This window comes from Chamaea fasciata, unplaced genomic scaffold, assembly GCF_029207755.1.
Source record: "Chamaea fasciata isolate MVZ Bird 193981 ecotype frontalis unplaced genomic scaffold, bChaFas1.0.hap1 SCAF_2, whole genome shotgun sequence".
NCBI lineage: Eukaryota > Metazoa > Chordata > Aves > Passeriformes > Sylviidae > Chamaea > Chamaea fasciata.
In genome coordinates this window covers 67,053,735-67,081,730 of record NW_027094087.1, presented here as the reverse complement: position 1 = coordinate 67,081,730, position 27,996 = coordinate 67,053,735, and the positions used below count along the sequence as shown (strand labels likewise).

Sequence of the window (27,996 nt, the reverse complement as noted above, 5' to 3'; positions counted from 1 at the left end):
GCCCGCCGCCATTTTGGCTGCTCCGCGTCGCTTCCGCCCCTGGAAGTAAACAGAGAGCGAGGCAGGGAAGAGGCGAAGGAGCGACGCGGGTGGGACGAGAACGGACCGGACGGCGGGGCGGAGGAGGCGGCGCTGGGGTCGGCTTTGGCGGAGAGAGCTGATGTGGCCGGAGCGGAGGCTGCAGCGCGGCCCGAGCCCCGGTTAATGCGAAGCGCAGCAGGGAGCCGCCAGGTGACGGGGCGGGAAGGGGCGGGCGGCGGCGCTGCGGGACCATCCGCAGGGTCCCGGGCCCGGGAGCGGCTCCGGGCAGCGGCGGAGCTCGGGGCCGGCCGGGCTGCCCGAGCCCCGCGCCGCGGGCGGGGGCTGGGCCGGAAGGAGCCGACCCTTAGGGGAACCTTCTCCTTAAACCCTAGTCCGTCGTGTTTGGGGATCGCCGCCTGGCAGCTTTCCCGTGCTAGCGGCAGTAAATCGTGAAACCCTCGCTGTGTCCAGCGGAACAGGTTGTTTGCGGCAGGGAGGGGTTGGGTTCGTGTCCGGGTCGCCCCCTCTTTCAGCCCGTGCTCCCCTTTAGCGCATTCCTGGTGTTCCTAGAACAGCCTTTGTGCGGGGGTGAGGCACAGCGGGCTCGGCTGGGCAGGCGCTATCAGTCGGGTGCAAACAGCGCTGCACAGTTTGTTTTGTTTGGTTTTGGTTGTAGGTTTTTTTTTTTTCTTTTAACTGCCGTTCTGGCTGCACCTTACTCGGCAATAAAAACAATGTTAAGCACGTGCTCTGCTCCTCCTCCTCGTCCTCCTGCTCGGTGACTGAACTGTGTGATTAAGGACAGGACTATTGCAAACAAGATAGCGTGGGTTGCGCCCGGGTGCGGAGTTCAGAAACAAGTCCTTCTAATAGGTGGAGAATTTCGCTTGGCAGATCTTAAGGAGTCAGGCACCCCGGCTTTCACCCATCTCTCTGCCCCGGTAGAGTTGGGTATTTTTCTTGGTTCGATGTTTTGGGTGGGTTTTTTTTCTTTCCTGACAAGATCTTAGCTTCTAAAGCAAAGTTGGTTATGGCAGCAGTTTGAAAAACAGTGATGTGCCTGTGTCGTGAGCGTGCCAGAGAGAGTTAAAAGCCAGATTAATGCATTGCTAAGAAGTGATAAGCAATCATCCCTCGAAAAATAGGTTTTACTCATACAGTAATTTGCTAGCATGGAATTTTCAATCCATGTCTTCCTTGTTGAAAAGTTGGCCTTGGATTTCGAATGGTTCAGAGCTTTAAATTACTGGATACGCAAAACAAAGTGAATTGAACTTCTAATTGCATTTGCTTGTTCTTATGTGAGATACCCAGAAAGGTTTACTCTTTTAAGTTGCCTTTTTAAAATGAATTTATTTTCAGATAGTTCTGCAGGCAAATATGCGTGCTTTGAATTTTATATTTGTTTTATTGTTGGCATGTGAAGAGGTTGAAAGCAGTTACATTTAAAAAAACCTGTTCTTTAAGTTCTGAAATGAGAAACCAAAAATTAGATTAACAGATTGGTTAAAAATTAGATGACAGAACAGTCACGGAGTTGTTAAAATAATGTTTTTTAATCTTGAGCTTAGGCACTTTTTTCCTCTTTGGAAAAAGTTTGCCTCGGAAATATTTTTGAAAAGTTATACTTAATCTCTTTTTAATTACAAGGTTTCAGTAACAAAAAAAAGTTGTCTGGAAAGGTGTGGTTTTTCCCCATCCCTTGCTTTAAGTCATGACATATAGAACATGTAGCTTTTTATTTTCTTGGGAGAAGAAATGATCATCAGTATACCTCTAGTGATGGCTGTGTTGTCTCTTTTTTTTTTTTAGTTGGCTGTTTATAAAAATGTGGGCCAGTATCCCACAACTTCCATTAGTGGGTTTTGGTCTGTAACCAGCAAATATTAACCACTTAGAGCTCATCCCACCTAGCTCAGAGGTGCGCATGGAGAGCCGTCAGTGACCTAGTCCTCTCCTATCAGCACATCCCAGAGGCATTTTTTTCAAAGGAAAAACGGATACAGTTTTGTCAGTGGCAGCTCCCTCCTGATCTTCTCTGAAAGGCAGACAAAAAAGAGAGAGAAAATCCCCCAAACCCTACCTTAATGCAGTGAGAAAAGTAACCTACCTAACTGGATCATGTATGCAGGTTTACTGCCTTGCTGGCAAAAGATGAGACAGGATCTCTTTGAAGGAGGACTTGGAGAGCCCAGTCTAACCTTGTACCTTGTGTAGCTTTTTGCAGATGGCTTTGGAAAGACTTGGACATCAAACAGGCAAGTTTGATGAATTTGGCAAGTTAATAGCTTGCCTGTGGTGAATGCTCATTGTAACCTAGTTGTTTGAAATATCCGTTTAGCCTAAAGCTTCAATTAATGTTGCATTTCAGACTAGCTTATTATAAATATTGTTCTTGTACCATGCTGAGTTATTCTCTCTGACAGAAACACGACAGGCTTGCAGTGGATTTGCCAATTAATTCTTGATTGATTTTAAGTTGAATTCCAGTTTCACGGTTGCAAAATCCAATTCCTTTATATTTTTGTTAGTTGCAGATGGTTCTGAGTCACTATTCAGTTTTCTTCCCTGGTGAAGTAGCTCAGCAGCAGAACTCTGGCAGAAAGCTTGTTCCAGCACAGAAATTGTGTTCTGCATAACCCCAGAGGCAGGAACTGAATCATGGAAACAGTTCTCAGGAAGCAAGTAGAGATTTTTGCCCAGTGCTGTTTTCATCCTGTGCTTGCCTCCAAGTGTGCTGGGAGTAGAAACAGCAGTTGAAAAAAGTCAAGGCAAATTTTCTTCATCAGTCTTTTGTGACCATATGTTCAGGTTTGCCTGCATCATCTTGTGAGTGGCTTTAGACCTTAAGTGATAGCTTGCTTCTGTCATGTGAGTAGCTAGGATTAAAGCCTTTTAAAGATAGGTAGGGAGGTGCTGGCTTTGAGAAAATAATCTGTGATGCATTGGATTATGAACAGTATAATTTTTAGCTGGCATTTTGTTTTAAGAAGTCCTTCCAAACTTAGTCGCAGTACACAGCAGGGAAACTTAACTGTTCAGATCCCAGAAGGACTGGGCATATTATAATTATAATCCTAGACCTGTAATTGTACTTGAATGTTAAACCAGGATGATTCTGCTGGGTATGAAGTCCTTGTTTATCTTCTAGAAATCAGGGAGACTGGGGGTGCTTTATGTGTCCCCAGCCTTGGATTCTGTCAGCTCTTTAGAGACTGGACCTGAGCACGTGGTAGTTGAGTAGGAGGCAGCAGAGCCGTTTAGGACACGATGTGCATCACACTGAGGGTTTTAAAAACAAGTGATCACGTGCCAAGTTCAGTTGTAAGATTGCATGTACAACAAAACACGTTTGGATTAAAACCCAGTGAGCCCTACATTTATTTCAGATATATGTAGTGGTAAGGGTTTGGGTTTTTTTCTCTCTAATAATATAACATAAGGTAGAAGTTGTTTAAGTGATGCCATAATGGAAAAAGCAAATGCTACAACCTTTTACCTCAGGCTTGCTGAATTTCATACAATTTTGAAGAAATTTTTCTGGCCCTTCCGTAAATTTTTTCTCTGGGTTGAAACTTCCAGACTGTTACTGGAAATCTTCTGTAATCCCTATTTACTAGTTAGTTGGAAAAATGAAAGCACACCGATGGATTTGATGAAATATATTTTTAAGGATACTGATTTTAAACAGATGCCTATTAAAGTAATGTATTGTAAATCAAAAATTAAAAAAGAAAATATTCTTCCTCTCTGAGGAAAAAAAAAAAATTTGGTCTGATACAACATTTGCAGTATGTAGTGCCTGCAAGCATGCATACAGTAATTATTTACTTCCTTGCCTGATTTTTATCTCTACAGTTTCAAGTATTGTTCCTAATAAATAGGACTGGGACAACAATATTTATGTGAGTGTTCAAAAAACTGTTTAGAAAATTATCCTTCCATTAGTAGAACAGTCGAGTAATAATCAACAACACAGTAAAGCAAATGAGGTTCAAAGTGTTCTCAAACACACAAATGAAACACTGAAAGGAGAGTGACTGTTATAAATGGGTTGGCACTGTTAATGATTAAAGAAGTAATATTAAAGATATCCGTTTAGATGACAGTGTTATTTCTGGGCTGCCATTTTGGTTTGTTACTTGGGTTTTTTTTCCTTTATATATGTCAGGAGAAAAAAACCTGCCAAGGTGTTGTTGCATAAAATACCCTTTTTCACCTCCACAGTTTTCTATTACTACTGTTCTCAGCTCTTTTACATCTAGAAGATAAATAGATCTAATTTTTTTATTACTTCCATAGAATGAAACGAGGAAGGAAAACTAATGAGGCCAACAGCAGCTCATCTGAAGACACAACTGAGAAGGAATCCAAGAGACATAAGGTCCTAGAGAAGAAAACCACAGTTGTGCATAGTCCTGACTGGGCAAACCTGCTCCAAGACATTATCCTGCAGGTGTTCCAGTACTTGCCACTTCTGGATCGTGCTCATGCATCCCAGGTGTGCAGGAGCTGGAACCAAGTGTTTCATATGCCTGATCTCTGGAGGTGCTTTGAGTTTGAACTGAATCAGCCAGCCACATCCAACCTGAGGACTACACACCCTGAACTGATCAAGCAAATAATAAAGAGGCATTCCAATCACCTGCAGTATGTTAGCTTCAAGGTAGTGTATTTTAGAGGCTTTTGAAAAGTAACTTTTATTTTAAAAGGAATAGGGCAGCTGTCAGTGTGGTAAGTGGCCTTGTTTTCAGGCTTAACGCATGGAAGAAATGGTTTCTCTAAATGGAGACATGGAGGTTACCTCCCAATTAATTTGTTTGGGTATATTTTCAGGACCAAAACTTGGAATAACGGCACTGAACATACCTTTTCAGTGTCTTATTTCTGTAAGATGGGAATTTTTTTGGTTGGTGGTGCGGTTTGTTTGGGGTTTTGTTTGTTTGTGGTGTTTGGTTTTGGTTTTTTGGGGGTGGTTTTTTTGGGTTTTTTGGTGGTGGTGGTGTTGTTGGTTTTTTGGGTTTTGGCTTTTTTGTAGCAGTGTAAATTAAAATTTAAAATTAACTTGCTTAAAATTCTGCTTCATGAAGTGGACAGAAATAGTTCTGATATGACTGCATGTGTGGGTTACTGCCTCAGAATTAAGTCCAGTCAGGATGCATAAGTTGAGCATTTCACCATTTCTCATCCTGTAGGTACTTGGCACTAATATTAATGGTTTGAAAACATCTGATGCGCGGAGAGTGACTTCAGTGCTACTAGTCATCAGCTAGCAGTTTTAATATTAAATTCTGTGGGATTGTCTGTACTCAGCACAACTGCATTTCAGGGGACTGAAAAAGTACATGGGACTTGCATAGGATAATGCATGATTGTACTGATTGTGCCTGGCTGAGAAATACCATTTCATGAGAATTGGTTCTGCTCACACTGTGGGATTATTTTCAGCAGATGAAAACCTTTCATGTGGGCTTACATAGCAGTGTGTTTTGGAAGGGTGCTGTGAATCTCATGGCTGCATATGCATCAGCTGTGTGAGAAATTTGGAAAGAAAATGTGTTCTGCAGCAAGTTCAGTGTACTTGTTTCAGAGATCAGGCAGTTCTAATGCTGGAATCATCAGCATGTGAGTAGCTGAGTCACCTCTGCTTGATCACATGTATTGCTGCTGCTTGCTTGCAATACCAGGTGCAAACTCTTACCACAAGGTTTGCAGGGCTTTTATCAGCATCCAAATAAAGAAAATCTGGGGCTGTAGTGGAGTGACCTCCCAGTGTCTTATCTCCTGTCTGTGTTGCTTTACACCCAAAGAATTTCAGGTGCCCTTTGCTTTGGGGTGATCCATCATTTCTTTCATGTGTCACTTCAGTTGTCCTCAGTGCTGCAGAATACACAAGGAAGTGAGTGTAACACTCACCATTTCTCTGTGTAGGCTGAAAACAAGAAGGGTGTTTTCTGTAGGCAAAGAAAGATGAAATTGTTGAAAGTCAAGGTTTTTCAGCTTGTGTGTGAAGAGAAAATGAACATTCATTGGACTTAATCTATTGCTGCCAGGGTAGCATGTCTGATGGTGGAGTTAAAACCGATCCTGTGATCAAGCTTTGTCGTTTGTAGGTTTGCAAAGCTCTCATGGCTGCTGTACACCAGGGGTTATTCAGAAAGCATGTCAGAGTGTCAGGGGAAGTCCACTGGAGACACACAAAGTGATTTGGTTGGGTAGCAAGCTGACTGATGAAGGTTTTGGGGTTTGTGTTGGTTTGCTTGGTTTGGTTTGTTTTAGACTATCCATTGCATCTGTTGTGGTTTTACCAGTGTAGGGCCAGTCACACAGGTTCATATGGTAATGTGCTTAACTCTCCAGCAGCTCAATTTTATGAACTGAGCCACTGCAAAAAGAAGTGGCTTTTGCACATAGTAAAGGATTTATAGAATTCTTGCATTTTGGTAAGGAGGAATGTGAAGAGGAATTGAAATAGGCTCTGGACCCTCCACATGCTTGTTACTTGATGTGGAATGAGTGTCTTGGAACAAACTATTTAGCTGACCCCTCAGCATGCTATATTTTACCAAAGTGTTTAGAAGAGCAGTAAATTTATAGCAAATAGTCTTGGATTTTTGGTTCATACTTTCTTGGGGAATAAAGAATAACATTGATGGATTCACAATGAGGGGGTTTTTTGACATCACATTTCAGAAGGTAAAATGAAAAAAAAGTTAAAGAGTGTATTTGCAGTGCTTTCTGAACACGAAATTCGTTTTGTTTTAAGGTGGACAGTAGCAAGGAATCTGCAGAAGCAGCTTGTGATATTTTATCACAGCTTGTGAATTGCTCTCTGAAAACACTTGGGCTAATTTCAACTGCCCGGCCAAGCTTCATGGATTTACCAAAGGTATTTTATTATGTCTATTTTCTGTTGCAAAGTATTGCAGTGTTTCATACAGTACTTCTGTAACTTTATGAAAAGTTCTATCGTAGAAATATCAGTCTTTGATAAAGAAAAGTTTGTTAGTGGTCTGGTCTCTAATAAAGGGAGGAGCTGAGATGTGCAGTGATGGATACATCAAGTTCCATTCAGTCTGTGAATCATGTGAAAACATAGGCCTGACCTTGTTCTTTCAAGTCGTCCTGTCTGTCGACCTGGATGTAGTGCTGAGCAGCATGGTGCAGTTTCAGAGGCCAGATAGCTCAGGTCTGTGTGATTGTGTTGTGGGGTTTGTTTAGGAGACAATTACAATCAAAGGAGTGCTAGAGTTTTATCCGTGTGGATTTGCCATAGGGCTTACATGATCTCTTCAGAAAGAAGTAGGATCATGATTTGCAGGGATTCATGTCGTGCAGTCAAGCATCAAGTACTTCTGAAATTTCCAGCCAAGATTTTTACCTTGCATGTTTACCAAAAATCAGACCTTGTTAGAAGGCATTTCATCTGGAAGACAACAGATCCCTTACATGTGCTTCTAGAGAAGCATTCCTGCTAGTGAAGTAGACGTGCACTAGTGCTGAGGAGCAGGGGAGTGGTTGTGAAGGGCAGATACAAACAGACCATTAGGTACATCTCAGTGATGTCATGGCTGGTGATGGCAGTAAGGACAAGGAGGAACTAGAGACAGCCTCAGGAAAGGCAGTAGGCTGCAGTTAAGGTTAGCTGCGAGAGGGTTATCAGTTATTGCAGTGGGCATTGCACATCATGTAGCTCTCTTGAATACTTACTTTTAATTCACAGTTTTCAAAGAGGCGTTTTGGATATTTAACTAGTTCTGCTCCAATTCATTTTCCTTTTCTGATGTTCTTTGAGGTGCGATGATAAGAAAACCTAAATGTAGTGAAAACAATCCACAGGGTGTTAAAAATACTTTGTCCTTTCAGCTCTTTCTTATTGTTTTCTTTATTAATCTGAATGCTGCTTTAGCTTTCTTAGTTTTCACTGGAGGGATATATTAGGGTCATGTCCAGCTTGCTGAGTAATTACTTGTAATTGTTCATGCTATGTTCTTATTCAGCTTCAGGGCTTACAAAGCACAGGCTTCCTTTTTCTGTTCTCAATAAGTTCACATTTGGCCTTTAAAAAAATGGATTGAAAATAAGCCAAAACTAGCTCTAAGAATAATTTCCCTTATGGTGTTTACAACTTCAGTCGTTTCATCACTGGCATAAGGGACAGCTAGTGAAACTAGAGAATTGAATTTGGCCTTGACTGAATTCTTGTGGGAAGCTGTTAGTGACAGGTCCATTAGATGAGAAGCAGCCAAAGATGAATTAATTTGGAAAATGGTTAATACTTTGCTGTGGTTTTGGAATTTTTTGGGGGGTGGTGGTGGTTTTTATTTTTATTAGACTGTATAGTAAGTCTGAACTACTTGACATTATCTTCATCAGTGCTCTTTTGTTGTCAAGTGACCTGACATGTGGCAAATACCCGTAGCTCATATTTAGAGTTGTGTTGCCTGTTTTTTCACTAAGTGCATTCTAGATGAGTAGAATGTTTTAAAGAATCATACCACAGACTACACCTGTAGCAATACTGAAAAGACCAGCTTTTACATGTTGGAATATTGCTTGTTTCCCATTAGCTCTTGAAACTGGAAGGTTCAAGTTAGCTTTTTTTATAAGTGTGGTTAATTTTCTTTGCCTTCCTGTTTAACAGCCTTCTTTGTCTAAACACAGAATAAAAACACAGTACTAACCCTCATAATACAGAGTTGAAATAATGTTAAAGCATCTTTTCTTCTGTACATAACATATATAAGCAGCATACTCTCAGGATAGCTGGAGTGGTCCCTAAAGCCGAAGTGTGTAAAGATTGAGTTGAACTTCCTGTTTCCATATGCATGAACTGACCTGGAAAGTTTGTGTGTAGGTGAAAACAGTAAGTCCTATTCTAAATCTGATTGTGTGGCAGTTTTATCAAAAAACACAAATACATCACCTAAGAATGAACAAATACTGTTGTCAGGCCTTCTCTCATATAGCTGTATTCAGGGTATGTGCCTGAGGCTCAGAGTGAAACAGGCTTGAAATCCAAGTAGTAGGTCAATTTTTTTAAGATACTTAATGTATAGTTCATAGAGAAAATACTTTCTTGAAGTCTTCTGTTTGGTCAGTCTTGTAAGAAATCATGAAGATGAACTAACTATTCACTTCATACCAACAGGGGTTTCTACAATCACTGCTGTGTCTGCTCCTTAGTCTGTGTTTCTCAAATTGAGGTTCCCAGGGCTCTGTCTTGAATGATAAGTTTCAGTGATTATGCAAAAATGCTGAGCACTTGTCCTACCTTATCTATGCTGCTTATTCAGTAATTAATTGATTTCCTGCTCCTTGGCTCTGTTTGGACCACTCCAGTTAGCTTTCCAAGAAATCTGTCCAAACCCCAAGTACTCTTGTGTGGGTGGTAGGCAGGGAGTACACTCATTTGGCTTTGGCTACAAACACTCCTGACTGTGTTTGCATCTCACCAATGCAGCACAACTTGCCATGCAGGAATTCCTCTTCTAGAAAATGCTTCTTTAGGCTGTGACTTGCCTCATCTGTTAAAAGGACGTGAAAAATCCTCAGAATTAGGGCTTCTAGGCTTTCCCTTTGCTTGTGGTCCTTCTGTAGATGTAAATTTGTGCAGTGGATTGCCCAGGGTCAGATTCTTAATTAACATCTGATGTTACACATTCTGATTTGCCCAATTCATAAACAGATAGCAAAAACTGTTTCATTTCATTTAACTGTTTCATTAAGTTTCATTTAAACTTACTTCTTTTTTTTTCCAGTCTCACTTTATTTCTGCACTGACAGTGGTGTTTGTGAACTCCAAATCCCTCTCTTCACTTAAGATTGATGACACACCAGTAGATGATCCGTCTCTCAAAGTTCTGGTGGCTAACAACAGTGACACACTCAAACTGTTGAAAATGAGCAGTTGTCCTCATGTTTCTCCAGCTGGTAAGCTGCTGTGGTTTTGGAGTTAGCCTGCTTGGGATTTGTTGGTTGGTTGGGATTTTTTAATGTGTGCATTAGATTCTGTCAGAAACCAGTACAGCTGTAAAAAAATAGGGGTGGGGTGAGAGGGAAGGCAAGTATGGTATTACCAGTAACAATCCCTGAACAAAGTACTTCCAGCTGGTGGTAAAATCCATTTGTCCTACCACTTCACAGTGACTGTTGGGCTAATAATACAATAGTGCATGTCTGTTGTAGGCAAATAGTTAACCTCATGTGGAACTTAATGAGAATGTGTCAAATTGATTGTGCACTATTTGTGCAATGACAAAGTATTCCAATACAAGTAAACTTTTTTGGAATATGAGTTTCCTTTCCATATTTCAGTATGTGTGGGGTTTGACTGTTGCCATGCCATGCATTAGGAAGGTGCTGGTTTCTTTTCTGAAAGAAAGTCTTTGCTGGTGAATAACTGCAGACAGCATCAAAAAAGGGAGATGAGACTGAGCTGTGCAAAACTTCTACTGTCACCAAATGTCCTTCTCTAACACTCTTCAGTGTGTCTGTAACAAGAATGAAGCCAGCTCATACCAGAATAAAATCTGTCAAGATTACTGAAGTTCACAGAATTAACATTTGTGGTAGACTTCTGCAGCACACAGCAGGTTTAAGATTTATTCACAGCCCATCAGCTTAACACTCACAGTTTTCCACTGAGAAAGGGAAGAGGAATTGTAAATTAAATGCCGGCAACTTAGTATGATTCTTCTTTTGAGGGTGAGTAGAAACTATAGAAACCACAACACCATAACTTTCTCCATGCAAATACTTTGCAGCTGTAAATGCTAGATGTACTATCTGTCAAATTCACAAGCAGGATTCCTAAAAGGGGAAAGCAGTACTGTTGCAGAGGGTGTGTTATTGTAGTGATTGCAAACAAAACAAACTTAATACCTTTTGTAGGTGTAGCTCTCAGACAAAACCTTGTGCTTGATTTTTGTATGAAGAAGTCCTGAAAATGCAGGCCTGATGTTTTGCAGCAGCCTGGTCTAGCAAAGTGTTCACGGATTTAACTGCAATACTGCCTCCTCCAGAGCTTTCTAATCCTAGAAGGAGGTTGTTTAAATTGGCTTGAGGGACTGCCTTTTCCAGCTTAAAAATGTTTCTTGAGAATCCTCGTGTCTGAGAAGTGCAAGATCTGTAATGTCTCTGTCAGGAGGAAGAGGCTTCAGCAGTAGGCTGTCACTAGGCAGAGAGAGTCTCTTCTGTGGACTTGGATCAAACAGTAACCTGTCAGCTCCAGCAGACTTCGCTGGTTTGTGGATAATCCTTGCTAGAAGGCTTCACTGGAACATCATACACTTGATAATTCGGGAGGAGACATGGGTGTGTTCTGATTGATGTGTCTTGCATGGTTTTAAATTGAAGGAACAATGGGTAAGAAATGGTTGTGCCCGTTCAAGGAGCACACCTACTATTGTCCTTCATGGAGTGGAGGTGAATCGACTGGGGTAAGATGCCTTTGTAACAAAACCAGGGAGTGCTAAGCAAACAGTAGGAGAGTTTAATTGGTTAATTCCAGGTATGGGTGTGCCCTGAGATGGAGAACCAAGTGGATGCACTGGGTTTGCATGGCGCTGTTTTGTGGGGCAGTGAGGGGGCTACAGGAGTGGCTTTTGTGAAAACTGCCAGAAGCTTCCCCATGTCCAGTAGAGCCAAGGCCAAGCCCACCAGTGACAATGGTAGTGCCTCTGGGACAACCTGTTTAGAAGGGGAAAAAGGTACTGCAGGAGAGCAATTGCAGCTGGAGATAGGAGTGAGGATACAGGAGGGAAACGACTCTGCAGACACCAAGGTCAGTGAAGAAGGAGGGGCAGGAGCTAATCCAGGTGCCAGCAGTGAGATTCCCCTGCAGCCCGTGGTGCAGACCATGGTGAGGCAGCTGTGCAGGGATCCACCTGCAGCCCATGGAGGATCTCATGTTGGAACAGGTGGATGCCTGAAGGAGGCTGTGAGCCTGTGGGAAGCCCATGCTGGAAGAGTCTCTTCGAAGGAAGAGCTGAGAGAGGAGCCTGTGCTGGAGCAGGTTTGATGGCAGGAATTGACCACGTGGAGAACATGAATCTGTTCCTGAAGGACTGCATGCCATGGAAGAGACCCACGCTGGAGCAGTTTGTGAAGACCTGCTGTCTGAGAAGGGTTCCCACCTGGAGAAGTTCATGGGGGACTGCCCCCATGTGAGGGACTCCATGCTAGAGCCAGGAAAGAGCATGAGGGGTCTCCCCCTGAGGAGGAGGGAGTGGCAGGGACAACGTCTGACAAACTGACTGCGGCCCCCATTCCCTGTCCCCCTGTGCTGCTGGGAGGGAATGAGGTAGAGAAAATCATGAGGAGGTTAAGCCTGGGAAGAACAAAGGAGTGAGGGGAAGGTGTGTTAAGATTCAGTTTTATTTCTCATTACCCTACTTTGATTCAGCTGATAATAAATTGATTTCCCCAAGCTGAGTCTGTTTTACACATGATGGTAATTGGTGAGTGGTCTCTCCCTGTCACCCTTATCTTCATTCCTGAGTTTTTAATTGTATTCTCTTTCCCCTGCCCAGTTGGGGAAAAGAGTGATTGCATAGCTTTGGAGGGCACCTGGTGTCCAGGGAGGGATAATCCACCAAGTGGAACAAAAGAAAGAAGCTGGTACATGGATAGTTGGCTTCAAGAGCAGGCAGGCTGCAAAAATAAGACTCTTGAAGGAAAATGTGACCTGGATTTTTTTTTTTTTTTTTTTTTTTTTGTAATGGGAATATTATAATTAGCAGGCTGCATTAAGTGTGGAAAACCTTAATTGAACCAAAAAGGCTGTGAGTTGCAAAACTAATTACTTAGAGATGCAGTTGAAATGTCTTCAGATTGGAGGAGGAGAGAATGTTCATTACTAGGTCAGTTCTGAGGAAGTTTTTTAGTGAAGGACAGAAAAGAGTAATGAAAGTAGAGCAAGAGACTCCACTACTTCAGGGATAAAGGAAAAAGATTGGTATCAAACAGTGAATTGCTCAAAGTTACTGTACAAAGAGGCACATTTGAGTTTGGGCTGGAGAAACAAAGGCAGTGATGTATTTCTAATCTTTGTGTGAGTTTATTTGAAGTTTCTTCTGTTTGTTGTTTCTGCTCTGAAATACTGTTGGAACAGAGGGAATGGAAAATGTTCCTGTAAAGGTGTTTGTTCTCTGGCATGGAGATAGGAAGGCTGCTTCTCTTGGAGTGGGAGTTAGGAAGCAGAGTGGGTGTCAGGTGTGCCTGCATCAGGGACATCATGGGTCAGGGATTTTTTTGGTGCAGCTCTGTGCAGTCAGATCAGAGAGCAGGGCCATTTCCCCCTCAGTGACACAAAGGTGGAGGCAGTGCCCAGGGATGTTCTGTGAAGTATGTGGACTCCAGGCAAGCCCTCTAGTTGCTGTCTACACTGTATTCATTTGTCAGCTCTGTATGCAGGATGCATAATTGCTTTGACAGACTCTGCATATCCAGCTCTAGACCCATAAAAATCACAGTAAGCTGAACCCCAGCTTCTCCCTTTTTGCTTTGAACTGGCCCATAATGTGTCCCTAAAGTTAACAAAGATTATTTGTGGAAGGATGGCAGCCAGGACAACAAGCTTTGTCAAGATGAGAAAATGTATAAGGATCTTGAAACTGCCTAAAGTACTTTAAATCTGAACAGACCTAGGTATTCTGAAGCAGCATGTCTGAGTTTCCTTAGAGAGTGATCATAGTAACCCTTCTGATTCATGCAATGTTTTTGCAGTGATCTTTTTTAAAGAAAGTGTTTCTGTGCTCAGTACAGGCTAAAGTTTATTAGCTGCACCTTAAAATAACTGCTGTTTTCTGAATTTCTTCCTGTTGCTTCAGAGCTATAGTGTATTGTGTTCAGGTTTTTCAGTTTCATGTTAAATGCAATGTTCTCACCCCCTCTATTAATGGAAAGGCTGAATCGCACATTTCATGCAGTTTTCTGGGTCACATGAAATGCAGAGGACTGTATGCTGTTCTTTGTGCTTTTTATTTTTTTCAGTACTGTTACCAGTATAATACCATCGCTTGTATCTACAAATAGTATGAGTGGAAACCTTAGACTGACCTGGATTCTCTTTTTAATGTTTTTGTCTTCTGTGAGCAGCAGATTATATTGAATCACTAGAGTCTGAAAATTGCTCTTCTAGAAATTACTGCTCCAGATTTCTAGTGTTTTGCCTCTTTTTTGCTGTAGCTTTTCCAACTTTAACCACTTATACTTTCCTAGGAAAAAACAAGTACTGACAGCAGCAGCCCCTGTATTGAATTAAAATCTAACATTCATTTTACTTTTGCTTTACATTTGCTTTGTTCAAATGGCAAATTTCATTCACAGTTGCTTTGTCAGCCACAGAGCAATCAGCAATTCTTCCAGAGCTGGCTAAGGAAATACTTCTATCATGAGTAAGGACCTTTTACAAAAATGAGGTTGAGTATATGTGGTCTTACAACAGGGAAGAACAGTCAGAATATGCTATTTATATATTTGTCACTTTTATTCATGTATTTGTTCACTTCTTCAGGATTCCCAGCAAAACAGAGAAGTAGTCACATTGTGTCTGTCTTACATGTAGGTACAAAGAAGTCATGAGATCCTGCTTGTGACAAAGTTGTTGAGTGTGAAAATGTTCAGGTTGTCCAGTGCGGTTTGGTTTTGATTTAAAGTCTCGGTTGCACCTTTGAAACAGGTGCCCACAGCACCCTCTTGACACACATAAACAAATTCCCTCCCGTTTCTTGTCCAGTCATCAGTGCCTTTATCTGTGTAACCCCTTGCACAATGTTCTCTTCTGGCAGGTATCCTTTGTGTGGCTGACCAGTGCCACGGCCTGCGTGAGCTGGCGCTGAACTACCACCTGCTGAGCGACGAGCTGCTGCTGGCCTTGTCTTCGGAGAAACACGTCCGGTTGGAACACTTGCGCATCGATGTTGTCAGCGAGAACCCCGGACAGACTCAGTTCCACACCATCCAGAAGAGCAGCTGGGACGCTTTCATCAAGCATTCTCCTAAAGTGAATTTAGTCATGTACTTCTTCTTGTACGAGGAGGAGTTTGACCCGTTCTTTCGTTACGAGACGCCCGTCACTCACCTGTACTTCGGCAGGTCGGTCAGCAAGGACGTGCTGGGCCGCGTGGGCATGACGTGCCCGCGGCTGGTGGAACTGGTGGTGTGTGCCAACGGATTGCGGCCGCTGGACGAGGAGCTGATCTGCATCGCCGAGCGGTGCAAGTTCCTGTCGGCCGTGGGCCTCGGGGAGTGCGAAGTCTCCTGCAGTGCCTTCGTCGAGTTTGTGAAGATGTGCGGCGGTCGCCTCTCTCAGCTCTCCATTATGGAGGAAGTTTTGATTCCTGATCAGAAATACAGCTTAGAGCAGATTCACTGGGAAGTTTCAAAGCATCTTGGTAGAGTCTGGTTCCCAGACATGATGCCCACTTGGTGAAGTCCTTAAAAGACTCCAGGGCGAATGGAGTAGCACCTTAAACCCAAGCTTACCATATTGTAATTTCCTGTATAAGCTTATTTAATAATATAGATTTTGCTGCAAGTTAATTAATGGTTTGATTAGAAAATTAATTTTTCTTTCAAAAATTGTTTTGGAACTTAAGAACCTAAAGTAGAGTTCACAGCTCCAAAACCTGTTTTTATCCAAACAAAATTCAGATTTCTGTTTTAGATTTATTCTTTGTCATTACAAGTGACCTCAAACGTTTTTTGAAATAGAAATTATTTAAAATATTGAAATGTACTTGCAAAATACCATTTTTAATATGGTGTTTTTCTTGACTTAGATTAGTAGTATTGGACACAATCATATTTGATCTTAAAGAGCCAAACAGAACCCCACCAAAATTGCATGCTTTTGTTGCCGACTGTAGCATTTCTGAATCCAGTCACCTCGATGACAAGATGACGATTAGAAGAAGTGTTTAGTAGCCTGTGAAACACACACATTCTGTTAAGTCATCAAGGCAAGAGCAATACACAGTAATAAGTTTAGACAACTGAAGTAGTAAGTTTACCACCTTGTTCAACAGGTTATTAGATCCATCTAAAATGTATGTAGAGCATTAACCAGTAGTGTGAGCTACCAAAAGCGATGTGGGGTTTTTTCCACCCTCTATGCATTTTAATGTAGTTTGCTTATGGGGTCTCAGATCTGCGTCTAAACCTGTTTTAAGGTATTTTATGTCTAGCTCAGGAAGCGAAAGCATTCCTGGGAAAAATGTAGATACATTGTATTTAAACCACACTGGAGTTAATGAGCTTTTCTTGCGCATTAACTGGTTTGGCAGCATAGGTGAGATGGAATAATGTATGGTTTGTGAAATGAACCCAGCAATGTTACTCCGGTGATGTGGGTGAGAGCAGTGTGAGGTGAGAAAGGTAAAATTTGAATGTTGACCAAGAACCTTTTCACAAAACCTTAGACGTTTTGGCTGCTTTCAGTTTGACAGAAATGACATTGGAACTGTTGCTTAAGCTGTATAAACTAACTGTATACTGTAAATCTGTTTCAGAAATGTTTATGTATAAAGTGGATGTTTGATAGATAATAATTTTTGTATACCTTTAATTCAGCTAGTTCTGTCACTTCATAATATTTAACAACCCAAAAGGAGTAGACTTGGTGAAGTAGAGCAATAGGCAAAAATTTGTTTGGTTGATAAATCAGTTTTATTAAAGAAAGTTTTTAGTTTGTAAGTGGTGCAGGCAAGACACGGCCTGTGATCTGGATGTGGCTTGTGACTTCATTTCTTACTGCCAACAGTTACTTTCTCTGTGAGGTTACTGATGGTAACACTGAAGTGTTGCCCAGACAGCTGCATGTTTGAGAGATGTGGTCAGCCCCTCAGCAAGGCAGAGCTGCCCCTGCGGGCTGGGTTGAGCTTAGCTGGTGGCTGCTTCTCACTTGAGCTGTACAGCCCCTTCTGGTAGTGAGTAGGTTTCCTTCATCTCTGATTTCAGTCACGTTTCTCCAAGTGTATAATTTAGTGTAATACACTCATAAGTGTATTTAAGTTCATAACTGTATTTGAGCAAACAGTGCTCAGTGGACTGGACATCTTTCTAGGGGAGTTGTACGTTTCTGTAGAGCTTTGATTTAAAATTGCATTTTATGAAATACGCGGGTTTTGTATTAGAATTTGTTAAATTAATGTAATACTATAATTTGCTTTTATTTGTACAAAAGGTGTCAATATATTTAGTCCATCAAAGCAAAAAAGCTCTGTGTCTTTTATAACCCAACTCTCAGAACTGCCTGTATGAGAAAGGGGGAGTAACACTTGTAGTCTGGGGAATAGGATTTAGTTCTCCTTAAATTAATGTGAATACCATTAGTAACAGAGCCAAAACCTCTTTGGACCTTGACTGCAGGTGTCCCGATGCTGGCAAGGTAAGTCACCAACGTGTCGGTAGTGGGAGAAACTGAAAGGCAAGGCACAACCTCAGGACCAGATCCCACTCCTGGAATTCACACCTGCAAAATCCAGCATTCTGCTGCTCACAGAGAGGCTTCTGTCAGACCCTGGTGTAGGAACATACGAGGAGCTGAAGGTGGCAGGGGTTGGTTGTAGCAGAACTGCTTCCCCAGCAAGGTAACTGGCTGGCTCTGAGAAGGCTGTGTTGTTGCACAGACTTCTCAAAAAGTCCTTCCTCAATGCAACACCACATTATACTGGTTATTAAGACGTTCAGCACAAGAAAACTGCTTAAAAGCAGTTGTCTCTTTCTTCCAGTGGAGGTCAGCAGTTTTTATACATTCAATCAATTACTGCATCCTTGATTCAAATAATCCAGCCATAACAAACTTGCCAGGCAAGCCTACAGTGCTTTTTGAGCAAATTCTGTACGTTTTATTTTGCCTTCTACATGTTGAAACAAACGAACAGTAAATATGTAAAAATCATGGCACAAGTAGTAAAGAGTACCAGAGACTCACAAAGTTCAGTAGAAACATGAACATGAGTGTCACAGATGTATCACTTTTCCCTGAATTTACCTTTCTTATTTTCAGAATAACAAAACTCAGTGTTGGCTCAGTTGTCCAGTTTTGGATAGGATTTAATGTTTGCAGTGAAAAAATCTTACCTCTGAATCCAAGTGGTTACAAGTTATGATACAGAAGGTAGCAGCTCTCCTAATCCAGAAGAGCTGTGGGTGGGTTTCTGAGGGGGAAGGCAGAGAGGATTGGTACCAGTGATTTTCATTGCATGACCCTTTGGGAAACAAGAGCAGCATGCTCCATTTGATCTTGATGGATCATGAGCCAGGATCTGTTCTGCTGGAGAGCCCTCCTGGAAGTGTGGCTTGCACAGATCATGGGTGTGGCAATGCAGCAGTTTTGCACAAGACCACTGTGCAGACTTAGAAATTGTTGTAGTACAGAATTGTTGTGTATTTTTGCCCTCAAAGTACAACATGCATAAGAGCAGGGAGCAGAACCAAGCACAGTCTAAAGTCATGAACAAGTCCTGTATTCAAAGTGTGAATAAAGACTGAGTGACAGTGACACAATGCCAGGCTTTTCCTTGAACCTGGCAGTTTGGACAGTCCCCTGCTTCCTACTGTTGGCAAAGTGCTAATACTACCTTGGCTGTGAGTGAAATGAGGTGAGATCCTACCCATTTCTGCTCCTTGTGTGACTTTGAGGAGGAGACCATCCTTAAGGGTTTGTGAATAGGTGGTTTTCAGTCACAAACATCATCAGGTGCACAGAAGCTGTTTGTGACATCTAAAACTTCCTTTTTAAGTTACAAATTTTAATGGATCTATTCTGGGCTCATCTAAACTTTGCAGAATTAGCCGATTCATCACCTGTTTTTTTCATATCTAACTCTGTAGGCCTAACTCAAGGATTGGGAATTCTGCCTACAAGACAACACTGCACTAAACAACTCATTCCAGTGCAGCGATTCCAGTTTAACTGCAACAATGGAACTTCTTCCAGGACTGCAGTTTGTACTGGTGAAGTTTATTCCCACCCAGCTGCACATTCAGTCTGAACAATTAACACACAATCCCCACCCCCAGTTGAGAGAAGCAAAGAAAGTGAGAGCTCTCTCTCCAACCCCTGTGTCCAGAAGGAATAACTGGTGGCCTCAGAAGGAACTCCTGTATGTTACATAAAGAGCAACTCCTACATCGACAATTGGTACCTTTAAACTGAGGGTAGTCAAAGTGTGAAACAGACACAGGTGGCTGCATGGAGGAATCCCCACATCATTGGCACCGTGATCTGTAGACTTGGTTCTGTGATCTTATTTCCCCTTCAGAGCTTTGAACACTGGTTTGTGATGTGGAGGCTTTTTCCTGGCAAGACAAATGTGGGTTTAACAACATTAAGAGTTTCAAAGTCATAAAAGCATGGATCAGTGAGAATATAACTTCCATAGCCAGGCTTGCTGCAGCCCCTTTGACTTCCCTAGAGCCCCCTGGATTACCTTCCTGGTGGTGCTGTGTGGTGCTTGGTTGCTGGCTGGGGTGAAACCGTGACAGTATCTTAATCCAAAGCTGAGCTCAGTCACAATGGCCTGTGACTTTGGCTAAAAAGACTCAAGTCTTTCAGTCTGATGAAAAAGATGAAGTTTCACCTAAGACTGGAAGCAGCAGCTTGAAGAGAGGTGTGCTCACCCCCATTCCTCTCCCATTACCTCTCACACTCGTCCCATTACATTATAATGTGATTCAACTAATTAATTTTAGTGACTTTCTGAATACATGGGTAATTTTCTGCCATTCTTACTATTTGAATCCAAGCACTGTGTACTCACCTCTCTGGCTGCAGCAGGCTATTAGCTTGGCTCAGGCCAAATAAAACTGCCGAGTTGGGATCCTGTGCTCCTGCTTGGCCGCAAGGCAGCAATAACCTCTGCAGGAGCACTACTCATTCCACAGCTAGTTTTAAAAAACAACATTAAAGTGAGCAGTGAACACTTCGAGATGATTACATTGCTGCAGCTATGGTTTTTCTGTGTGCAGGCAGCTCAGTAGTTTCCAGAAAGCCAGTCTTCCCCTGGCTTTGGTCCCTTGGGTTTAAAGGGAACTAATTAGTTGCCAAGGTGCCCTAGGTTGAGCCCGGAACAGGACTCAAGGACAGCACAGCTGGCACAGCACCACCACTGCAAAACATCACTGCCAGCAAGAGGCTGCAGTCACATTTTACAGGCAGCTCTATGACAAGCACAGATTTTCAACTCCAATGTCGATGCCTCACAAGCTGTCATTACTTCTTTCATAGTAAGATTTCTATGCTTTTTTAAAAAAAAATTGAAAGAAACTACACAAGTTCTATGAAACTGACCCAACTGAAGCCTCAAGTAGACTTTAAGATAGTAGACTGGTAGAACCACTGCAGTTATGCATCGCTTGACATCAAAACAGGCAGTTTGGCTTTTATCCGTGCCACAGAACACACGACACTGAAGAAGAGCCATCTGTATGTATTGTGTTTACAGTGCAGTTGAAGGAAGCAAAGTGGTGAAAAAGCATCACTCAGTCCATCCTCCAGTACATTTACCGCCCCAAAATATCAGAGAATGGTTCAAGGTCCCAGCTGTAAAAAACCAAAGAACTACAGGAAGGTCAGTGTAAGGCACTTGTTGAGGGAACTGGACACATCAAGACACTCATGCTGAGCAAGTCAGTCCTTGTAGCTTGTGTCCCACCTCTGGTGGTGGCCAGGTGCCATCTGCTGCCAGATGGGCATGCATGTGGAGAGCACCTGAGCCCAGAGCAGACAGCTGCCTCCCCATTCCCCCTCGGGCACTGCAGAGCTCAGCCAGAGGAGCCACTGCAGTCTCCCTGCAGGCAGCAGGGGGCCATGGTTACACAGAAGCCGGCCAGGTCAGAGATGCTGAAGCTTTCATGAATGTGTCATACAGGTAGTCAGAAAACAAATGCAGAGCCTTTCAGCAAAGCCTTCCCAAAACAGTTTTTTACAGTCAGCAGTGAAACATACAACCCTTCAAAACACCATCATGGTAGTGCTCCAAAATTCTTAAGAATATTCTGCCAAAAAGGGCAAGTTCTGTTCTTCAGTAGGCAGTCACACACCAAAGGATGCTTTGCTTCCAACAGGCAAAGGGACCTCTTCATAAATTATTTTGAGATAAGGGGACTTCATAGGTAAAAACCAGTATTCCAAGTTGTAGAAGAGGTAAAACTGATGATTCAAGATAACGTGATCAATTATTTTGAAAAGATCCACAAAGAACTCTCTGACACTCTGATGAGGTTTAAATGGATTGTAGAAGTCTCTTATAGCTGCTGCCAGTGTCTTGTTTCCTTGTGGTCCAAAAATAGATGTTTCATTCCCCAGATAAATAGGTTCTCCACTGAATAAAATTATGCTTGTATAGTTTGTTTGTATCTTCTTGAATACAGCTCCTAAGTCAGCCAGCTTCTGGTAGGTTCTCAGTATAAACTTGGAGCACTCATAAGAGTCAAACCACACTGTTGACTTTTTGTCGGGACTTGCTTGAACTGTCCAGGTCTCGTAGTAAATGCCAGTCTCATTGTCGTATTTTACCCACTGTGCCATTTCATTAAACATGGTTCCTGTAAGAGATGAAAATAAAGTATTGCAGAGATGAGGTAACAAATGTAAGATTCAAAGTATTTTCCATCTATTTCAAGGTTTACCTGCCTCCACTGCAAAAGTTTACCTACACCACCTCACCATACACAGACACAAGGCTGAGGTTGGAGGGGCAAGAGATAACCCACTGAATAAACCACATTTATGTGCAGGTTATTTAAACTGTGGTTTCTTTTTCTGATCCTTTTCCTGCTACTATGCCAGAACATTCAAACGTCAGAGAATCGTGATACTTTCCATTTTGCTTTATCCATGCAAACAGGGCAGAGGTAGCAGAGTCTACAAGGGATGCTGGCAAAATGCTCACCAGACCAACAGGCATTTCTGCACTTCAAGTTTTAACTAAATTCAAAAATTCAGAGCAGAAATTTTCATGTCTCTTCACAATAGGGATGCAGACTAGGACACCCTGCTGATTTAGCAGCTCTGCAGCTGGCAAAGCTGAATTGAGCCAAATTATGACTGGGATGTAAGACTCATCACAAGTAAGATGTGATGCTCTCTGAAGGGAGCAAGTTCAGCTCATGATGCTGTTAATCTGTCCTTGCATCCACTCAACCTCTTTGAGTAGAAATCTGAAAGTTATTGTGACATTCAGACTCTCAGACATGCTACTTCCTTAAAAGTTTCACAGAAATGGAAAGCGAGAGAGGCGAAGAGGACTGTAACGGTGCCTCCAGGAGGCACCAGTGTTGCTTCCCCTTTCTTGGGCATCAAATAATCCACAGAGGGAGGAAGCATGACAAGTTCCCCCAGCTGTATGAAGAAAATTTAACTTGGTATTCATACAAAAGAATCCAACTGTATCAGGTATCAAATACTTCAGTCATGAACTACAAACTCACAGGAAAGCAGCTCCACTTTATTTCCTTGTTTAAAGAACTGTCTAGAATTTCTTAGCAGCACTGGACAGATTATGCAGAGACTGAGGCCAGAAAAGCTGCCAAGGGTGGAAGTGGGCACACACAAAGCACCATGTCACACGAGCTGTAAGCTGACTCTCTGTGTCTTGCACACTACACCAACTTCAGAAGCTAAGTGATTTTGATCACACAAAACTTAACTCTCCAAGTCCTCAGTGAACTTTTTTTGTAAGTCATTCAATCTATTGCTAGAGCAATCAAATCAGATTTATCTGAACGACCTTTTTATTGTAGGATTGCAGTGATCAGTAAGTACCAGGAAACTCTTCTGGTGATCACCTATGTATTTTGAGGTGTAAGGCCTAGGTTTGTTCTATAACATATGACAGAGACCTATTACTGGGGACATTTTCACAGTTTTTAGGACACCTAATGAAGGAGACAGAATTAGAGATTAATACTTTTATATCTTTGAGACTGCTTCTAATTATGCCTCATTTGTTTGCTCAGTAATGAACATGTTTTCAACAGTTTTTCTGTCTCAGCAGTCATCTGCCACTTCACAGTAGAAGATTTCGTTTTGGTGAAGCCATGTGAAAAGAGTCCATAATGACTTTGTATAAGCTGTTTTGCTATTTTTACACTCAAGAGACTCAAGTGGTTTTGTACAGCAACACCAAATGACTCTGACTTAACAACTCCCCAGTGTGAATTGTTCAAAAGGCAGCAGCCTCATGCCACTTTCTGTATTCAAGAGTGTGACTGAAATTAGCATCATTGACTAACACTGCAAATAACCTACAGAACATAAATTAAAAGACACTGCTTTACAAAAGACAAGGCTGACTCTATATTTTGTATTAACATTATCCAAAACATCTAAAACCTACCTGATACTGTGGTCACAAGAACTAAAGTTCCATTTGCCTTCCAGTGGGCATCATCTATTCCTTCATAAAAGCACGCAGCTCCCTGGTTACACCAGAATGGTGCATCCATGCCAGGCCGCAGATGTGGAAATGTGCAGTTCCCAAGTTGGAAGAGCTCATACCATTCCATTGTGTAGTTTTTGCCTGTTAGAGAGCTCTTGAAACCCACAGCATCATGCATAATTTTCTGGAAAATAAAAATAAAAAAAAGAACCAAACCACCAAAACTTTGATTTCATAACAGCTTCAGCTTGACCTGTACAGAATGTAAGATGCTCAGGAGCTGTTCTGTAACAGGGTGAGAAGAGGGGAGGGAGTTCCTGTAATATCTTGGATTCAGTAACACTGAAGCACAACACACCAGACTGCATGACACACATACTTTTATCAGAGCATCATGCTGTCCCAGTGGTTGTCTATCCCTCCACTGTAAATTCTGTCACTTGGAGGCAGATACTCTGTGGGAGCTCATCATCAAGACTCAAGCTGACTTGTGAATCCTTCAGAAAAGGATTCATACTTCATGGGGGTATCAGAGAAATAAAGGGCAGAACCAAGTTACCAAAACCACATCTTGCTAATGAATGCCATAAAACTAATGAGATAAATACTTCATTTAAAAGCTGTATAGTAAAAACATAAATCCAAACTTAGTTAACAACTGAGATAACAATATTTGAATCTATTTCCATTTTTGGCTCTGTGCTTGGTTTTGATTCACTAACATTTCTTTATTAATTAGGAATCATGCTTTGAAGATTGATTTTGCTACTGCTATAATTATAAATATTACTAAAGCTGAGACTTCATATTTGCATGACTCCATGAATGGAGACTTCAATTCCCTACTGATCATAACACTCAAGTAAGAACTGTAAAAGCAACCAGCTCCTCATGATCCACCGTTCCGACCAGCTGGCTGTCTGCTCCTGAGAGATACCAATGTCCAAGCAAATATGTGAGTTTTTAACATAAGAAAAATTAATACACTAAGCAACTATTTTATCTGATATAAGAGGACAAATAAAAGTATTTTCTTGATGTGGTGATAGCACAGAAGAAAAGACATCCAAGACATAATGGTGTGCATATACAGAGCGTTCATTATGCAGCTACATGGGTGGGACCCACCAACAACGTTGTTCATGCTCTTGTCTTTAGCTGAGCTAAATCCTGTACATTTTGTTTGAAACTTAGTGCTCTTTGAGTACTGTTCCTACAGATAGCCTAACTTGTGTGCTCTAATATTGTTCCATACAATATTAGAGCACACATATTGTATCCCAATCTTACAGCTCCCATTCTTGACACCTGCTATTAAATTGGGCTGAATTTGTCACTATAACTTTGTTAAAAACATCACCTTACCAAATGTCCTAGCAGGTCCCCATACTTGAATTCCCATACTGGAGCCTGCAAACGATACACTTCAATGACATCCTCTTCTTTCATAAGTGGAATGGCAGAGCCAGTGGGACAGAAGGTGTAACGAGCTTGGCAGTAAGGATCAGTTTTGGGACGGAAATCAAAGCGCCTGTGTTGAGAAAGAGAAGCACTCAGAATGACACGCACTGCTTTGCAGCTGGAGTAACTGGCACAGCTTCCTGAGGGGACAACTTATGTGTCCAGCACCCCAAAAGACAGATTCTGTGACCCAGGCACTGCAGCACTCAGAGTCCACAAGTTCATAAGGCTGCTGGGGCGCACATCTGCCGAAACAGGACTTTGGGACTTAAGGTTCACAAACGGAAGTCATGCGGTACTGATTGTGAAGGAGTGGAAATAATGCGGATTACAAAGGGAGACATACTCACAAGATTAGGGACACAGACGCTGGCTAAAGAAGAGTTTGAGATCTGTCTCAAAAACATTCTCCTGGCAACTTATTTACATGGGGATTGACCAGTTTGTTCTTGCTATTCTATAGTAAGAGGTCCCCAAATGAAGCTATTTTGACTCTATAATATTGCCAAGATCAGAAAAATAATTAATCCCTCTATGCTAATTTAGATAAAAAGGTCTAAGAACATAGCTGGGATCATTGTTTCTATTTCATTCCTATTAAACCTCAAAAACCAAAGACCTAATCCACTTCTTTATCACACTATATACAAACAGCAACCTTTTTGACAAGAGGGGTTTGTGTGGCCAGGTTTTGGTAGCAGGGTGGCTACAGGGGTGGCTTCTGTGAGAAGCTGCCAGAAGCTTGCTCCATGTCAGGCAACACCAATGCCAGCCAGTTCCATGATGGACCCTGCACTGGGCAGGGCTGAGACAATCAGGAAGACAGCAACACCTTTGTGACAAAAGATTTAAGAAGTAAAAAAAAAAAAGTTACTGCACCAATGTAATTGTGGCCAGAGAAGAGCAGGGTTAGAATATGTGAGAGCCACAGTCCTGCAGACACCAAGGTCAGTGGAGAAGGAGCAGCAGGAGCTGCTCCAGGTGCTGAAGCTGAGATTCTCCTTCAGTCCGTGGAACAAATCCACACTGCAGCAGGTGGATGCTTTAAAGAACACTTTGAACCCACAGAGCAGGCTGCAGAACTATGAAGAGAGGAGCCCATGCTGGAGCAGGCTTCCTGGTAGGACTTGTGACCCTCTGGGGGATCCATGTTGGAGCAGGTTGTGCCTGAAGGACTGCAGGGAAGAGTGACCCATGTTGGAGCAGTTCATGAAGAACTGTTGCCTGTGGGATGGACTCATGTTGGAGAAGTTAATGGAAAACTCTCCTCTGGAAGGGACCCCACACTGGAACAGGGAAAGGACTTCTCTCCCTGAGCAGCAGCAGGAACAGCATCTGATGAAATAACCGCGACCCCCATTCTCCATCTCCCTGCACCACTAGGGAGAGGAGGTAGAACCTGGGAAGGAGAGAGGGGCGGGGCAAAGGTGTTTTTAAGATTTATTTCACAGTCCTTATTCTGCTCTGATTTTGTTAGTAATAAATTCAGTTAATATCCCAAAGTTGAGTCTGTTTTGTCTGTGATGGTATTTGATGAGTGACCTGTCCCTGTCCTTATCTCAGTTCATGAACCCTTTGCTGTATTTTCTTTCCATCATCCACCTGACTGATGGAATGACACTGGTGGGCACTTGGCATCCAGCCAGGTCAACAAGTCTTCCTCTTCCAAGTTCCTCCACAGTCACTCACTGTATTTCACTTAAAACAAGGTTCCTATATTCCTGTTCCCAACACAAATTACCATGCACAGTTTGCCCAGATCTTGTCTGCTTAGCCTGAGAGTCTAACACACTCAGCTGCCCAGGGCTACTGACACAAATACCTCAGCCATGAGACGACTCAAGGACACAGGACTTCCTGAGCAATGCTAAAGCCAGCAGCTCAGCTGAAGCATCACTGATTTTCCCTGTGGACCTCATCCCCAGGCCTGCTAGGAACTCTAGCATGTCTGCCTTTATTTTGCTGGGGAAGGGGGGGGGGGGGGGGGGGTTTGTATGGGGAAGAAAGGAAAAAGAAGGGAAAAACAATGCCCAGACCCTAACGAGTATGTCTGAAAAAACCACACAGAATAAAAAGACTTAGGCCAACCACACATCCAAGTCCTGTTCCCAGCTTGCACATCTTACATTTCCAATGACCCCCTGCACCACGCCTTGCATATGACAAGGTAACAAGCATGTTACGAAACACTGAAACCTCACATTTCTGAGCATCTCGCACCAACAGAATTGTTCTCCAAATCTGACCACTCCAAGACCCAGTCTTGTAACTACTGAACTTGTTGGAAAATCCCAAGAACTCGTGACTGCAAGATCAGCTCCTTCAGGCATCACCTGACGCAAATGTAACTGCTGGGAATTGCGCAACAGGCTCTCAAAATTTCAGGTGTGCATTATGAAGTTACAGTCAAACATTGCCAACTACTCCCTTTACAAACAGCCAACCGGCACAAAATAAACAACCAAGAGTAGCTCTTCTTCTGAAGGGGCTCATTTCCTCGGCACGGCCAAATCTATCGCTATTTTCACAGCACAACGCGCAGTCCTCTGCTGTCCCCGACAAAACAAGGAATCCTGGAGCTCAGGCAGCTCTGCAGCAGGGAAGGGGATTTCGTACCGTTTCATTCGTCACGAAGCATGACGTTAAGTTACATTTAAAAAGCAAAACACTGATTTTCCTCATCGCCACCTTTTGTGCGGGCATGAAGTGTTTAAAGCCGGTACAAACCCCTCCCGCTGCTGAGAGATCAAACTACGGCAATCCTGGCGAGCCAAATACGCCAAACAGCTTGCCAGCGCTCGATCTCACCCCGAGACTAAACAGCGGAAGGTTCCCGCGGCCTTTCTGGTCTAACACAGCGAGAAGCGGCAGCAAGCGCAGCGCTCCGGCGGCACTCACCTGTAGGGCACCGGCCAGCGCCGCCGCGGCCCGCGGAGCGCCCCGGACACAGGCGGCCGCCACGGCGCCAGCAGCAGCAGCAGCGGCAGCAGCGGGAGCAGGCGGGAGCAGCCGGCGGCGCCCATGGCGGAGCCACGGCCGGGCCCGGAGCTGCAGGGGAAGCGGCGGGGCCGGGCGGGAGCGGGCCGCCCCCGCACCGCCCACAGGGCCGGGCCTTCAGGCGGCA

General features: G+C 42.9%; 2 protein-coding genes across 7 annotated transcripts; one reads left to right on the top strand and one right to left on the bottom strand.

Moving 5' to 3' along the window:
- Positions 1–2: 2 nt before the first annotated feature.
- On the top strand, positions 3–17,259 carry FBXL3 (F-box and leucine rich repeat protein 3). Of its 4 annotated transcripts, XM_066176304.1 has the most exons (6): positions 3–231; positions 2,239–2,279; positions 4,324–4,687; positions 6,788–6,910; positions 9,783–9,954; positions 14,814–17,259. In XM_066176304.1, exons 1-6 carry the CDS (start codon positions 205–207, stop codon positions 15,455–15,457), a joined length of 1,371 nt encoding a protein of 456 aa, XP_066032401.1. In that variant the 5' UTR covers positions 3–204; the 3' UTR covers positions 15,458–17,259. The 4 variants fall into 4 exon arrangements, with proteins under 4 accessions (XP_066032401.1, XP_066032402.1, XP_066032404.1 ...); XM_066176305.1 differs by lacking the exon at positions 2,239–2,279; XM_066176307.1 differs by lacking the exon at positions 6,788–6,910.
- CLN5 (CLN5 intracellular trafficking protein) lies at positions 15,283–27,921 on the bottom strand. 3 transcript variants are annotated; one of them, XM_066176309.1, is made up of 7 exons: positions 27,771–27,921; positions 24,777–24,942; positions 23,370–23,595; positions 19,791–21,576; positions 19,176–19,329; positions 17,353–17,497; positions 15,288–15,365 (listed from the first exon to the last, which is right to left on the bottom strand). In XM_066176309.1, the coding sequence occupies exons 1-4, from the start codon at positions 27,893–27,895 to the stop codon at positions 21,065–21,067; spliced, it is 1,029 nt and encodes a 342-aa protein (XP_066032406.1). In that variant the 5' UTR covers positions 27,896–27,921; the 3' UTR covers positions 15,288–15,365; positions 17,353–17,497; positions 19,176–19,329; positions 19,791–21,064. The 3 variants fall into 3 exon arrangements, with proteins under 3 accessions (XP_066032405.1, XP_066032406.1, XP_066032407.1); XM_066176310.1 differs by having other exon boundaries at positions 17,353–17,445; XM_066176308.1 differs by lacking the exon at positions 17,353–17,497 and having other exon boundaries at positions 15,283–15,365.
- Between the last annotated feature and the right edge of the window lie 75 nt (positions 27,922–27,996).